Source organism: Astatotilapia calliptera, chromosome 12 (assembly GCF_964374335.1).
Source record: "Astatotilapia calliptera chromosome 12, fAstCal68.1, whole genome shotgun sequence".
Classification (NCBI taxonomy): Eukaryota; Metazoa; Chordata; class Actinopteri; order Cichliformes; family Cichlidae; genus Astatotilapia; species Astatotilapia calliptera.
Window position 1 is genome coordinate 34,289,828 of NC_137433.1, and position 16,516 is coordinate 34,306,343.

General features: G+C 37.6%; 1 protein-coding gene and 1 long non-coding RNA gene across 2 annotated transcripts; both read left to right on the forward strand.

The window, feature by feature from the left end:
* The first annotated feature begins 6,074 nt into the window (after nt 1-6,074).
* On the forward strand, nt 6,075-12,784 carry lox (lysyl oxidase). The gene is made up of 7 exons (XM_026187607.2): nt 6,075-6,685; nt 7,301-7,409; nt 8,719-8,850; nt 8,995-9,151; nt 10,055-10,150; nt 10,327-10,442; nt 11,714-12,784. Exons 1-7 carry the CDS (start codon nt 6,184-6,186, stop codon nt 11,718-11,720), a joined length of 1,119 nt encoding a protein of 372 aa, XP_026043392.1. The 5' UTR covers nt 6,075-6,183; the 3' UTR covers nt 11,721-12,784.
* Nucleotides 12,785-13,107: 323 nt separating this feature from the next.
* Nucleotides 13,108-15,515, forward strand: LOC145432478 (uncharacterized). Its single transcript, XR_013912776.1, has 4 exons — nt 13,108-13,194; nt 14,071-14,142; nt 14,718-14,819; nt 14,993-15,515. It is a non-coding gene; the product is annotated as an uncharacterized LOC145432478 (long non-coding RNA).
* The last annotated feature ends 1,001 nt before the right edge of the window (nt 15,516-16,516 follow it).

Consider the following 16,516-nt stretch of genomic DNA (forward strand, 5'->3'; position numbering starts at 1 on the left):
TAAAATATGATACACGGAGGAATGTTAAGCCTTGTGTGCACAGATAAAGGATTCGGGTCATTCATTAAATAATGCCACTGTTGTGTTTTGATGCAGGTAAATGCCCATGTGCCATTTTAAGAACTCGGTTTTAATTCTTATTTTGCCAAAAATAAATATATCTTGAAACCCTAAGAATCCAGAAAATAATAATTGTTTTCAAGTTCAAACATCTGGCTGAATAAAGCCTCATTAGTTTGTGTCGATTAAAGATTTAATGGTCCATGTCAGGAAACAGGGTCCCTGCAGGAGTTATAATAGGAAAGACCACAGAATAAAAAGGATGGAAAGAAGGAACCAGCAAATTGGTCCTAAATGGGCCAAATCACGCACAAGATTGAGGGCTTGGTGTTATTTTTCTCTAACATCACTTCAAAGAATGAAATTATATTATTTAAAATTGATTAGCTTAGGTGCTGAAATGTATGGATGACCATGAACAAAACGTTTTATTTCCTTTCCCTTTGTGAAAGTAAATTACATTTTAGAATGATTTATATTTTAAATGTTTGTTACTTTGGGGAGTGTTAATTGATATTTCCGCCTCTAGAACTGCTCTCAGGGGTTTTGACACAGTTAGTGCTCTGAGGAATTTTACAAAAGCCTTTTGCTTTGCTTTGATTTGTTTTATTTAAATGGAGCTTTTCTAGAGGTCTCTGTTTGAGTGTAACAATCAGATTACTACAAGCGAGCAGGTGGCAGATACTGAACTGTACATGGAGAGCAGAGACCACCAGATGAAAGTACCAATGCCAACAACGTGCAGCCCTGCCCATACAGGGTGATTGACAGGTTCTCTCGTCAAAGTAACTGCACAGAAATGACAACCCCCACGCTCTGCTGTTTATGGGTGCTATCTGTCCCCCAGCTGTTTGACCTCAGGATAGAGGAAGGGGCCAGCTAGTTGATGTGTTTTTCATGAGTTTCTCAGCAACTTTACAAGCAGATCAGCAGCAATGAAGTGAAAGCAATGCTCTGGTTGGATGGATGGATGGATGGATGGATGGATGGATGGATGGGAAGACTAGTTAACTGCCTATATTTTGATTCCAAATTTTTCACCTTTTATATAACATTTTTTGGTTTTGGTAGCATGGTAGCTTTTTCAAATTTCCAAAAATTTCAAAAATTCGTATGGATTAGTTTAAATTAAATAAAATTTAGAGGACAAAGATGGAAATAACTACAGACAAATACAATAAAGATCACAGTGAAAGAGTGTCTGAAGGCCTGACTGATTTACAGCTTCACTTGTTGACTTGTTGCCTTTTAACCATAATCAGTAGACACACACACACACACACACCAGGGAAAACCTGCTGTTTGGTTTCTTGACCTATGGATGGATGGCATGTGCTGGGGCTGGAAATAAAACCCACAAAGCTGCAATTAGACAACCACATTTTTTTTAATTCGTCCAAGTTTAATTTGTCACCAATTATTTGATGACACTTTTGGAACAGCACCATAAGCCACTGACTCAACCAGCTCAACTCGCAGAAAGTCATACTAACACATTAGCAGCTGAAGCCTCCCTTTAAGGGTGAAAAAAACACTTTTTCTTTTAAAAATGATTCATTATGATGTTTTTTTTTTATTTTATTCTGATGATTAAGAGTGATTTTTCAGAAAACAGTCTCTTTTTTTGGTTGTTTAAATATCACATGTTAAATTGTGACACACAAGCTTGTGAATGTATCTGGTGTGATATAATCAGTGTTTTCACACTAAATTGATGTAACTGCAGCTTTGTACTGACCTGGTAAATAAGAATGTTTTTAACCCATTCAGCCATGCACACTGCAGTTTACTGCCACCCAAAGTCTCATGAATATGGTTTCTATTAGAAAAAATACACAAACGAGGGATTGGTAATGATTTTGTACTTCATCTTAAATTGATTCTTTAAAGAAATCTACCATGGGGTGCAAGGCGTGACCTTACTTCTGAAGTGGGTGCCAAAAGACATTTGAGACCCCCTACTGTAGTTTAACACATGGTTAGAATGAAGTGCTGTCACGTGCCTCACGTGTCTAAGTTGTTGAATGCAGGTGTGCCACTGACTAACATCAAACCTTAAACGTGGTTTAAGACGGGGAGCTGACAACACAATCATGTTGTTGTTTTTTTCAATTTCGTGGCTTTATTATGGATCTCTTGTTTCATCCACTGTTTTCTACACATACCAAAGGTGATGATGATGTTTGTAATGATGAAGGTACTGCTATTGTGCCTGGTTTCCATGGGTTGTTATGTGTCCCGTGTGCAGTAGGCACCCTCCAGGTAGCCAGCCCTCATTATGAGGCTGTTTAAAGTGCTCAGATCAGGCCGACACCTGCTTCTCATTGGGAACAGCCTTGTATTGCTGAAAGGGAAGTGCAGTGAGCTGTGATAAAATCCGCCCTCCTTTGATCTTCACACAAATGTTGTAAAAAGCGGCTCTTGTTCAGGCAGTTCACTTTTTCCTTTAGCAGTGAAGGAATCAGTTAAAATTTGTACACGTGTTTGTGGCTGAAGCGGCTACCTGCAGCTACTCACCAAAACACCATGCAAAAGCATTTCTGCTCCAACACAAAACCCCAAAAGGCAACCTGGTGTGCTTCTATGAATTTAAGACAAAAGGAATCAGTATGATTTTCATGCATATCTGGTGTAGATTGATGATTTCTTAGAGAAATATTCTAAGTATTTGTTTTCCTGTGCAGATAAACTCTGCAGCAGACAAGACAAGAACACATTTCACATGTAGTCAAAAATGCATAATTACAACAATATAACAGCAGTATTTACACTGCATCATATTTCTGTTACAAACCACAGATAAATCAAACAAAGTCTACGACCGCTCCAAGTCCTGCAAGCCTCCAAGTCTACGACAAGCAAGTCAGACAAGCAGGCTGCTGCAAGGCCATGAAGCATTTTATTGAGAAGTAAAAGAACTGTAAAATCATTATGGAAACCTACAGGCAGCTGGTAGTTATAAAGTTATGTTTTCACCTTCTAGTCTACTGTGTCTGATATTTGAAGCCAGAAAGAAAATAAGTGGCAACCACAAGAGCTGAATGGGTTGATTTTAGTTGCACAAGCTTGGAGTGCTGCATTTGTACTGCCTGCAACTTTATACATGTCCTGAGGTAATGAGCAAAAAGTACCTGCCTTGTAATATGGGCAGGGCTTGGAGCAAACCTTTGTAGAAAGTAGATGACCCCATCAACCCCATCAACAATGTGAAATTCATAGTGCTTGATAATGAGCTTGTTTAGATTTTTTTTCTCTTTACTTTACCCCACTTCTTTAATTATAATTTATAATCTTTAACTGCATATGGCAAATCCCCAAGCTTTACCATCTGAAGCCCTGAATTAACATTGCTGAACAGGGTTTTCTTCACAAACAAACAAACATGTTGATTGGACAATTTCAGTGCCAGTTTCAGGTATCAGTATTAACAGGAATTAATCAGTTAAAAGGAATAAATTAGGAACTGAGAGAGAAATATACTTAACATTTTGAGTAATGATTAGTCTTGAGACAGTTTCTGGGTACCAACATAATTAAAATCTATATTCCTTCTCTGAGCTTCTTCCAAACAATGACTGCAGAGCTGGTGAGACTCCTGTCATTACAGTAGATGAAGCAGCTGATCATTTGCAGATGCTCCACTGTTCCTCCGGGGAACAATGAACAGGTTCATTATCAAACTGTGGATACCAAAATAAGTACTTTGCACATTAAGCGACATGAAAACAAGGACAACAAACTGTAAACAACATTTTCAAGGTCTCAGACAAGAGCAAGCAGATTTTTTACCATCTCATTAAAGGAAATATACAAGGACCAAGGTAAGGATACAGGTTAGGTTCTCCTTAAAGTGTGTAAAGACCACTCCGGATGGAAACATAACTCACTGACATGTTAAACAGAAAATGTATAGTGTAACCTAAAGCATTTGAAGTGATTTATCTGGATTGGTTTAAAGGGAAGGAGCTGTGGCTCTGTGGGTGGCAGGTTGTGTTTTACTGTGCACTCAGAGGAGGAAACTTCTCAGTTGGTAAGTGCTTCAATTTCAGCTTTTTTTCTAAAGCATCCTGAGCGCTCAGCATGAGAGGAGCTTATTATTTTCCAATAAAGCCAGACAAAACCTGTAGGTGTCGAGTCACTGGAGCACACCTTATTATGATTAAAAATATGTTAAAAAAATATGATATATGTATTTTTAATACAATAAATACCCACAAAATATAAGCCCCTAGTTTTGGGCCACAAATAACTGGAGCATACTGGACTCCTTTTTTACCCTGAGAGGTCTTTTTTCTTCTTTTTAAATGAAGGGTGGACACGCTAAAGCAATAGTGAGTCAGAAATCAGTATCTTTAGATCTCTGAGTAAAGTTGAGCAGCTCTGGCCACAGACATAATTCGACTGAGACAGGACTGCTATGAAGTCAAAGCATCACCCTAATTACGCCTCATCCTGTGAAGAGGAGACAATAGCCTGGAATTTAAAAGTGAAAAAGAAGGAGTTGTTTTTGGTGCCGTCTTTTCTAGTAAAGCTTGATAAGATTTTAGTTTCGAAATGTCTCAAACCAACTCCTTCTGACATGCAGCGGTTTGCTTTCTTTTTTTCTTGTTCATAAACATCAAACTTTCTGAATCACAGTCAAAATTACTTTATGCTTCATGGAGAAATCCATCCACAGCATTGAAATCTGGAATTTAAAGGTTTTCATGCATTGCTGTCATGATCCATTTTAAATCACAAATCTCCCCTGATGATATTTTCCATTTGCCACATTTGGGTAAAGCTGCAGTTTCATGATATCTGGTGCTCCTGAGCTGCATCTGCAGTTTGGGTTTGGCTGGGATATGAACTATAATTGTGAGGCCTGGGGAAAAGCCTCAATGAAAACAAATAGGACAATGTGTAAAACTGCTGGTCGAGCCTTCCACATGTTTAGTGTAAAAATCAGGAGCCTCTTTCAAACATGTAAACCAAGACAATAAACTTCACATTGTGTGTGAAAGAGACAGAGAGCATCTGTATTTTTTTGTAAAGTCTCTAAATGCAGTGCTGTACTTTCAGCAGCACAGAGGCTTGTCATTGGTATCATAACTTCTAAGGTACTGCCTCTGTACCCTTGTAGTTTGTGCCTTACATAGACTGTTCGTGAACCTCTACTAACATTTTTTCATCTTGATGTAATAGCACCAAACTGGACATTTTAAAAAGTCATCAAACTTCAGAACTATTAATAATTCATTGTATGGTAGTCTTCTGACCTTAATAAACACTCAAAGCTTTATTATTTCTGCACTTATGACCAGTTTTAGAAGCAACAATTAATGTAATATGCATGTGTTTAGACTGAGAGACTAAACAGTTGCTACAACAGGGAGAACGGAGGCCTCATGCTGTCAAACCCAAAACCTTCTTGCTGTGAAATGTCAGTGCTAAATTCTTCCTCATACTGCAATTAGGAAAGAAAGATAAACATAACATAAACCTGACAGAATGCATGAAATACATTCAGTCAACTTACAAGAAAATACAGTAAAAGCTTAATATTTTAGAGAAAAATGCATATTTTACCTGATTTCTTTTCATACTTAGCTAAGTTGAAATTGCCTCCTGTTATCACACCTTAAACTCTATCAGACATGGTGTCAATATACAACTTTGGCTACTTTAAAACATAAACTTGCAAAAAGGTACATGTAGTTACAGTGAGGTCCAGTAACTGGCTCCCAGGGTACTTTTGTGAGATTGTACTTGCAGTGGAAGGGCCTGACTTTAACTCTAATTTCTACAGTGCACTTGTGAACTTCGTAAAAAATAATTCCCATTTGATAGCACACAGCTGGAGACTGCTGGGAAACTTACTGGACATCTACAAAACTCAGTTTCAACTGTATGCTTTTTTATTTTTTGAGTTGAAGCGAGAATAAAGAAGTTACAATTACACCAAATGAGAGTCTGAAGCCACATCTGATACTTAAACTTAAACCACCTCTCCCTCTCTCTCTCTCTCTCTCTCTCACACACTCTCTTGCGCTCAAACATTTGAGAGGAAGTCCTTGAATCAGCAGCTGTGTGGCTGGAAAAAGAGCAACTCTCATTAAAAACTCAAGAGATTTGCTATTAATAATGAAGGAGCTCTCCCCCATCGTTTTGCTGATTTCTTTTGCACACATTTGTTTCCTCTGTGCTTTTCTGGATGGAGCTCGCGCCCAGGAAGGTCCTGCTGCTGATTCACTTCGTCGGGGGTTGACATGGCAACATAACGGGCAGGTTTTCAGCATCCTGAGCCGTGGCTCTCAGTACAGGCCCTCCGCAAGGAGGCAAAGCGGATCACCCAGCCAGGGGAACCCCGTGGTTGTCCTCAGCAGTGCTAACGATACAGCCCGGGGCTCCCCGAGGGTCCCTGCGGCCAGCAGCTCGGCGCAATTACGCGCCATGACGCACCAGCGGCGGCAGCGACCTGACTCCGGCGCGGTTGGACGGGAGGACGTGATGGTGGGAGATGATCCCTACAACCCGTACAAGCCTTCCAACTATGACCCTTACTATAACTACTACAACTCGTACTACAGACCTAGACCTCGGGTTCAACCCCGACCCGGTTATGGCACCAGCTACCACCAGAATGGTAAGAAAACTAGCTTGCTTATTCATTAGGACGTCACTGACAAACCATCACAAAACAAGCTGGCATGATTAAAATCAGTAAAATTACACAAACGTAGGTTTTTTTTTTTCATAAGACTGTGAGCTTACCATATATTTAAACACCTCACATCGCTTGTGTTAAGTGTTGGCTCATAACCTCATGTTATTTTGTTTACATGCAGCTTTTTATAGGCTCAGCGTTCATGCTCAACCAATAACCCTTTAAATGTTGACTTGAAATAAGGTAGATTTGGAGTTTCTACAGCCTTCCTCCATATACACAATGCCTGCAGGTGTTTCAGTGTAAAGATCCTGTAACAGCCCATTTCAGCTTTGACTATTTGGCACGACCAGTTTATAAGTTTTTCCTAAGCACATTTATAATATGCCTTAAGGGGCTGATCTTAAAGCTAAATGTTGCTGGCTTTCAACTTAGACCTACATGTTAAACTACACGGTATCTCAGTAGTATACTGAGCCAAGGTGTCACTTTTAAAGTTTAGTTTAAAGGTTTTACTTTCTGATGTCATAATGTCATGTGAGTGAAAGTGGAAAGGGATGAAAACAGTATACATCTGCCGTGTCTTGTTTGCAGGACTCCCTGATCTGGTTCCTGATCCATACTACATCCAGCTCGCTACCTACGTCCAGAGAGTGCCCATGTACAACCTGCGCTGTGCTGCAGAGGAGAACTGCCTTGCCACGTAAGATAACACAGCTGACTGCAGGCCTCGGTTCTGCTGCCTGTTATCAGATATATTTTATTTTCACACTGTGCGTTTTAAAATTCACCAATCAGCTGTAACTTCACTTTGAGTATGAGTGACTGATTGAACGAAAAACTAATGTGTGAATGGACAAAATAGTTTTTTTAGTTTCAGATGTGAAACAGTATAAAAGGAGAGGGACAGATGCCTTCACTAATAACTAGCTGCACAGTCAGACAAATGCTGGTGTCCTTTTTTACTCCCATTGAGATAATTTCTGTGTATGACATAAAAATGTGAAGCTAGGACTGACCAAAGCTCAGGAGCTCAGTGAAGGAAGCTGACAACTTACTGCAGGTTCGTTCAGCAGCGCCCCCTGGTGTGCAGACGTCAGCATATACACACAAGTTTGTTTTTTACATAGTCTCAGAATCAGAGTCAGAATTTATTGCTAAATCTTGAGCAAATTTATAACATTAGGAAATTGCTGCGGTACTTAGTGCGAAACATACTATAAGACACAGACTTAAATAAATATAAAAAGTGCTAAGCAGATATATGTGTGTGTAGATAGATAGATAGATAGATAGATAGATAGATAGATAGATAGATAGATAGATAGATAGATAGATAGATAGATAGATGGATGGATGGATGGATGGATGGATGGATAGATAGATAGATAGATAGATAGATAGATAGATAGATAGGTAGATAGATAGATAGATAGATAGATAGATAGATAGATAGATAGATAGATAGATGGATGGATGGATGGATGGATGGATGGATAGATAGATAGATAGATAGATAGATAGATAGATAGATAGGTAGATAGATAGATAGATAGATAGATAGATAGATAGATAGATAGATAGATAGATAGATAGATAGATAGATAGATAGATAGATAGATAGATAGATAGATAGATAGATAGATAGATAGATAGATAGATAGATAGATAGATATCAACTGATGCTGTGCTTGAGAGTCACCATCTACCGGAACCAAATTCCTTGTATGTATCTGCACATATAAATGGCCACTAAACACGATTCTGATTCTGATGAAGTGCTGTATTTGGGTAACCATCTACCTGTGTCCCAAAAGAATATTATATGATTTATAAGATACATTTAATAACATACTTTACATGGAACATACCTCATCTACTGAAATTCCAAATCATTTCCATTTCAGTGATGGACACAAGACTCAGTGTTTGTGCAGAATTCCCTCTTTTATTCATTCAAACTGAAGACTTGACTTTGAGCTCGTCTCTCGCCATCATCTCTCCTCCTCTAGGTCTTCTCGTTATTCTCAGGATTATGACACCAGAGTTTTACTGAGGTTTCCTCAGAGGGTGAAGAACCAGGGAACGGCCGACTTCCTGCCCAGCAAACCTCGATATGCCTGGGAGTGGCACAGCTGTCATAAGTAGGTTGCCAGATGAAAGGGTTTAACGTGGTTTAGAGATTCACGTTGGTATACATTTATTATCCCAGTATTGTTCCTGGACTTACTTTCCCAGTTATTTGGTAGTTTACTGCCACACTGTGACTTTATTGTGGTGTTATTCAGTCACTTCCACAGCATGGACGAGTTCAGCCTGTACGAGCTGCTGGATTCCCGAACTTATAGTCAAGTGGCTGAGGGTCACAAGGCCAGCTTCTGTCTGGAGGACACCTCCTGTGATCCAGGATACTATCGCCGCTTCGCCTGCACCTCACACACTCAGGTACAAAAACACATTGGGGACAATATGGAAGTAAATTCATTTATATATTGGATTACTTCTATATTACTATTAAGGAGAAAAACACATTAACCTGACTGTAGACGTCATATCTTTTATAAATATGACAGAGTACTGTATAATGAGTACTTTTGATCTTATGAAGCAGTTCTTAGTTTCAGCTAAAGCAACTTTTTTCCTGGTTCCTGAAAGCTGAAAACTCATTGATGCCATTTTTTTTTTTACAAAAAAAAGAAGAAATCAATATTTTAAAAATCTTAATATTAAAAGGAACAAGGAAAAAGTACTCTTGCTTAACAATATGTAGCCTAGTTTAGGGCCTGAAACTAGATGATTTCTGAGCTCACAGACTGTAGACAGCACAGGTTTTTATTCTATAAGAGCCATGTCTCTTACACCATTAATTATATATATTCAGCAATTCATCATTTAGCACATTAATTTTCATTCGGTCTGACTAATAAACTATTTGACAGCTTGAATGCAATTAAGCTACATTGCAAAACAGACTCCAGCAACAGTGGGACGTAGGACAGGACCCCCTGGTGGTGGCTGAAGCAAGTGGAGTTTGAAAGGCAGAATGACGGAAGAAGACTGAGATTTATAGCACATCCAGGGCTGATCGGCTGACATGGGGAGGCAGGATAATAACTGGTCATGATGAAAGAATTAAGTTTGACAGCGTTTAAAAGCAGAAGTGATGCAAAGAATAGATTAGCAATCCAAACACCCACAAATGCAGCCAGATGAATGAATACAGCTATCCCTTATTGACGTTACGCATAAGCCTCAACAAAAATGTCTTAAAATTGTGTTGTGAATGTTTATATTAAGTTCACAGGACTGTGTTAATGTGGAGTTTTTTTCCCTTTGTTTTTCTAATAGGGTTTGAGTCCAGGTTGCTATGACACCTACAATGCTGACATCGACTGTCAGTGGATTGACATCACTGACGTCTCTCCTGGAAAGTACATCCTGAAGGTCTGATTCACATGTCATGGTTTTGACCGTTCTGTGCCTTTTTAAAATACAAAACAATATATTATTGAGTTGTTAAAGATTGAAAATAGTAAAGTTTTGCCAAATGTTGTTGATTTGGTCATATAATTTTCACCTTCTGCACTGATGAGTGTTGTAATACACTCCTTTCCTGTCAGGTGACAGTAAACCCCAGACAGCAAGTTCCAGAGTCCAACTTCAACAACAACATCGCTCGATGCGATGTTCAGTACACCGGCACCTCTGCACATGTGTCCGGATGCACCGTGACAGCGTGAGAAACCTCTACGTTTCCTTTACTGTTAATTCAGGCTGATTTGGTGAAGCTGTGAAATAGAAGAACAGCCATAGAACCATGTGATTACATCACAAGAAATCAGCTGATGCATTTTAACATAAGGACGTCATTGGGTGTTAGCGAGACCTGCTGTGATATTCTGTCTGGAGATGGTGGCACTAACAAAAAGACAGGTGGCCGAGGTGGAGGTGGCAGAACTGAAGATGCTTCACTGGGAGACAGCTGGATGGACGGGATTAGGAATGAGTATATCAGAGGGATAGAGCAGGTTGAGCAATTTGGACACAACGTTAGAGAGGCAAGGCTAAGATGATGTGGACATGTGCAGAAGAGGGATAGCTGATATACTGGAGAGAGGAGCTAAATATAGAGCTGTCAGGGAGGAGGAAAAGTGGAAGACCACTAAGAAGATTCATAATTGTAGTGAAGGAGGATATGTAGAAGAGCAGTGTGGCAGAGGGGGATGCTAGGAAGAGGATGAGATGAAGATTTTTCTGTGGTGACACATTAACTTGAATATCTTTGGACTGTGGGAGGCAACCAAAAATACCTGGAGAGAACCCATGCAGGTACAGGGAGAACATGCAAGCTTCTTACAGAAAGACTCCAGCTGACCAGCATGTTGAAACCAAGAACCCTCTCCCTTTGAAGCGATAGTCCTAACCATTACATCATTGGATTATAGCCTGGTAAAGCCCAGACAGAGAGTGGGTAACTCACTAATCTGTGCTGCTTTGTGAAACAGCTCCTTCTACACCTGAGAAAAGATTCAGTTACAGACATAAATTCTGTACTGATTACTGATTTTTTATTATAGATTTTCCAAAACTAGAAAGTGAAGACTTCCTTTCAGGTATAAAGGTGCAACTGTGTTCTGTGATTGATGATCACATGTAAAAGGTGCAACTGCAGGTTTATTAATCAGCTGATTTGTCTAAGTAGTAAAAAAAAATCAACATTTGTTGTGATTCTTTATGTTGTTTCAACCTGTGGAGTTCCACCTTATTTCCTGACTTTGTTCTGGGGAACACATCCACTTCCTACTGTCTCTACAAGATACCCACAGCTCAGTTTAATATTTCACCGAAGCCAGAATTCTGCATTTTGCTGACAGAAAAGTAAACTTAATTTTACGTCTCTGAGTGAAAATACAGGATGTTTCTTTAGCTTTTATCTAATTTATGAATTCAGAATGACTGGAACCAACTACCTATCAATCATCAGTACCTTTGCTTTGCTTTTTGCAGCTATTGAGGTGAATCCCTGGATATGAGCCTGAAGATGAACATAGAAGACGCATACAGAGCTGCACAGGAGTTAAACTTACAGTTTGTTCGCATGTGAGTCAGATGATTCAAATATACACAATAAAAAATACTCAGGACATGGAAATACCTGAAATAGGGACGATATGCTGATTAATATTTTAGTATTTTTGAGTTACTGGGGTAGATGATCGATTTATGATGGATCCAAACCAGAGATGGAAAATAACTCAGTTTGTGGCTTTCACAGCAGTTCTGATTCATGACATGTGTACTGTATTTCTATATTGAGAGAGACGTTGTACTTTTTGCTTCCATACTACTACATGTATCTGACAGTTGGAGTTACTGGTTTCTTATTTTTTTCTTACTTTGCACATTTAGTTTTTATATCCAACATAAAAGTTTGTTTAAAGAAGCTACTTTTTACCCAAAGGCCATTAGATACACTTTTTTAGCCTAAATAATTTCAGGGCAGGATTGAGTAGGAATTTATTTGCCTTTATATCATGTTTTTTCTTTTAATTTAGTTTTCTCATGACCTCGTGCGCTTTTTCTATTTTAAACTGCAAAAAACTATTTCATGTGAGTGGGGCAAAACAGACACGCATGTTCTCTCTGCGCTTCTATAGACTGCTTCAGTATTAATTTAATGTTTGAAACTTTAAACACATTTCGATGACAGTTTCTTGGCATTTTTAAATATAATGGACATTTCATTTTTTCAGTATCCTGTACGATTTAATATGCTTTTTTGGTGCTATAGACTAGATTTTTGAGTTTTGGTGCTAAAATATATAAAGTTTGCACTTTGTGTTTACGAATTTAAAAAACGAACAAAAAAAAAATCCTGCCTGTAAATCCTTTACAAGTGAGTAAGTGTGTGTGTGTGTTTGTGTGTGTTAACTGTGTAAACACAGTACACAGTGTGTGTGCCTGATGACCTGTAACCACACATACCTGCAGAGCTGTGTATAGGCCAAGCTCATGTCTCATGCTATCATCCTACATTTCTGCTTCATATCACACTAATAAAGTTTGCTTGAATGTGAAGTCATTCGTGTTAACATTTGTCTGTTTTAATGTGAGTTTTCACCGTGTCCACCGGCAGCTGCACTGTAAAAACTGTGATTGGGGTTAATTAGAATCTAATAGGAGAGTAATAGTAATTATTACTCAGTAAAAACGTGTATGAGTAGTTTTAATCAAATCTAAGCAAAATTCAACAATTTTGAGATGTTCAGTTATTTAAATTTACACAGTTTTGTTTGGGGTAAATTCAGCAATGGTTTGTTGAGTAGATTTAAAAAAAATGTTTGAGTACTAAAAAAATTTAAGAAATCTAATAGATTTAACTGATGAAAGCATTTTCATTTTAATCATTGTACACTTCCGCCCATAATCCTTTGTGCCACGTGCAGGACACACGCGCTTCATGAGTGGACGTCTCCATTTTGTCAGAGGTAAGACTTCTTAATTTGTTCAAATATAAGACACGGTTTAAACAATAACGTATATCGGTTTTGAGTAAAGGTTTTAAACAGTATGATACGTCGAAATTTTATTAATAATCATCACTGTAATGATAGTATCGTATTTTTACACAAATGGCAGTTAGTGGACTGCTAGCACAAGGTCACTTTCCAAGCCTTCACGACTGTGTTACTGAACAGCTTTAACTAACCACATGTTTTACCGTATTAAAAAATATCAACGGTATATTCCGATGAGTTTTAACGTCTTTCATCCACGTTTAAAAGTTCATGAAAAGGTTTTGCGGTCAGTTGTGAGTGATTTTGTCAGCCACAGTCAGTTTTTCGAACTCCAGTTTCCAATAATGGCGGCCGCTACTAAGTTTTAAAATTACTCTTAGTAATCTTTCTGGGTCACAAAATAAACTTTTAACATATTTTCAGGCGCGAAAGTAGCTGTGTAAACATCAAATATCTGCTCGGTTTATCAAGATATCGCATGTTTGCAAAAGTGCTTCGACGTTTTCGGAGCATCTGCTACCCACCAGCTCGATAGCAAGCCGGGAGCTCGAGTGTCACTGAAGCCGCTGAGAACGGCACAACTCCCCGCACATCATTTTCAGATCACCGCGGGGTTTCGCTACTCAGTTTAAACGTAATGTATAAGTCACTTAGACAACCTAAAAATGTTATTGTTTGGTTTTTTTCAGTGTTTTATTTGTTCGTGAGTAAATCGGTTTGGCTGAGATTAAAGTTATTAGATTAGATTAGATAAAATAAAACTTTATTAATCCCCCAGGTGGGTTCCTCCTTGGTTTTTACACAGCTGACTAAACGTCAAAAATGATAATGTTGCTTTCCTTTCAGGTAATGGAAGATCCCTCAACTTAAATTCACCTGATCAGCATGGGATTGAAGTTGCAGGCTATCATAGCCAAGGTATTTTCCACAGACATTTCAGCTTGGAATTTTATTTAAAGAATTTTTTTGTCAAATTTCATTTGCATGGTGCACAGCTCCACTAATTTGTTTGCATGTTTTTGTCAGTGCAAGAGGACGCCAGGACGTCACTGATATAATTAACAACACAATTATGGGTTTCATGTTTTGTATTTTAAATACATGTCTATTCTTAGTAAAAAAAACAAACAAAAAACAAACAAAAAAACACAAGTACAGGTATTGCTGGGTTTTTGTTTTGTCCCAAGAAGGAAAAAGCCTTTCTGACGAACATAAACTAAATTAGATAAAAAAACTAAATGACTAAATTAATGTAATTTACTAAAACGACACATTTAAAGATTGAACCTGTCAAGCATGTTGACAATACCTTTGTGTTGACTGTCAGCACCCAGGCATGTGCATTAACATCAGCTAATTATCGCACATAATGCTCCATGTGATGATAATTTGATATTTAACAGTTTTTTTTAATACTGCCAATTCTCACAGTTTTGTCTTAATAAATGGTCACTTATCTGATGGTAATTTTTGGAATTCTTGCTCATTTTCAGTCACCAAGCAATCCTAGCAATAACATAACCAGAAATCTGGTTATTCAGTGCTTGATGGTGTACCTTGGGGAGTCCATTGATCAACTGATCAAAGAGTACAGTGTAAGTGTTGAAGTAGAAACATTATTCTGTTTTTGTTATTCATATGTGTTTGTCAAGTTTCAAATAATTTGAGGCATTATCATGTTTTATTTGTCATTCAGCTACAGGATGTGTCCAGGAAATATTTCATGTGTGCAACTACAGTCAGAAAACCCATGTGTTTGTTGTTTCAGGATGCTGATGAGGATGGTGTGTCACAAGATCTTTTCTGAACAGAGGATGAAAATCTACAAAATCAAGGCTGTTGGATCTGAGGAGGATGACATTGGCATTGTGCTGGAGGGTGTGAGAGTTATGCCTGCTCTGGGCAATTTTCCAAGAGCATGCGCAATGCTGGTTGGATTGACATATGCAGTCGATCTTGCCTATCCCAAAGAGCTAAAATACACCTTGGAAGTATTCCAGAAACTTTTCCTTGAACTGGATTGTGCTAAGCTCTCACCAAAAGTGAACAACCTCAAGAACAAGTTATTGGCTTAAACGAGGACTCTGAAAGAATGAAAGGGAAGTAAGCTCACTGAAAACCTTTGGTTTGTCTTTGTTAGATGCAGCTATCTTTTCAGTTTTTAAGTTAATTTCATCTTATTCATATCTTACCCAAATGACCTGCAATGTGTCAGGCTGTATTTGTGCTCTTCATTTTAATTTTGTTTTTTATTACCTACAAGTTTCTTAGGAATATTCTGTTTGAAAGGCAGCAAATTGGAGGAATCACTAGTGAAGCTTTTCTTTGTTTATAGTGTATGTTACTATAAAACATTGGTTTAAAACAACTTTAAAATTTAACAGAAGTGCAGTCCTGTAGCTGTAGAAATGTTACTTCCTCTTACATGTGTCTTAGATTTTCTCAGGTTAAACATCCAAATTGGGATAAAAGGTTGATTTACATTATTGATATTCCATGTACATGAGCGTAAAAAACCTTTGTTCTACAGTTATATTGAGTGATTCAATTTAACAAAAGATTGACAAACTAAAGTTTTTGTTTGTCAATCATAAATAAGTAACAGAGATAAAGGAAACGGTAAAGGATATTCAAATTTCAGGTTCATGTTGATATTACAGTCTAAAGATTAATTTCTTTTTTACAAAACTGGTTTACATTCATGCAGTTTATGTTGCTGTTGCTCTGTACACAAAGCTGTGTGATAAACTGTTTATGACACTAAAACAAATTTACAGCAGAGGAATGTATTTAGGAGATCAGGAGATTGTTGATGAGAATTCAGTGTATACGAGCAGAAAAATGTTATATTATAAATTACTGTGTTTTATTTTCCACAATAAAACAAATTACTGTTTTGATGTTTTCTTTGTGAAATTGATTCATTTTACTCAGAAAATAAGTAAAATTCATTTCATTTTCTCTTATTATTCAGTCATTATTTTTAAGGTTTATTTGGAAAATTATTGAATCCAATTTGAGTTTTACTGAAAAAACAAGAAGATTTCATTTCTTTGTAATGGATATTTTAGGAAGTTTTTACTAAACCTTTGCCAGATAGTTAGTAAATTCAAAGTAATTTTTCTCAGAGACTTATTTCATATCAATTATTTTTTTTGGTAAAGTTGGGCAATTTCAACCTTCAGTTTGAGATTTTGACCCTAAATCCAACACATATTTACAGTTTAATTCTATTAATATCTACTTTTGTTTTCTATTTGAATTTAATTAACATTTTCTCTACATTTTACAT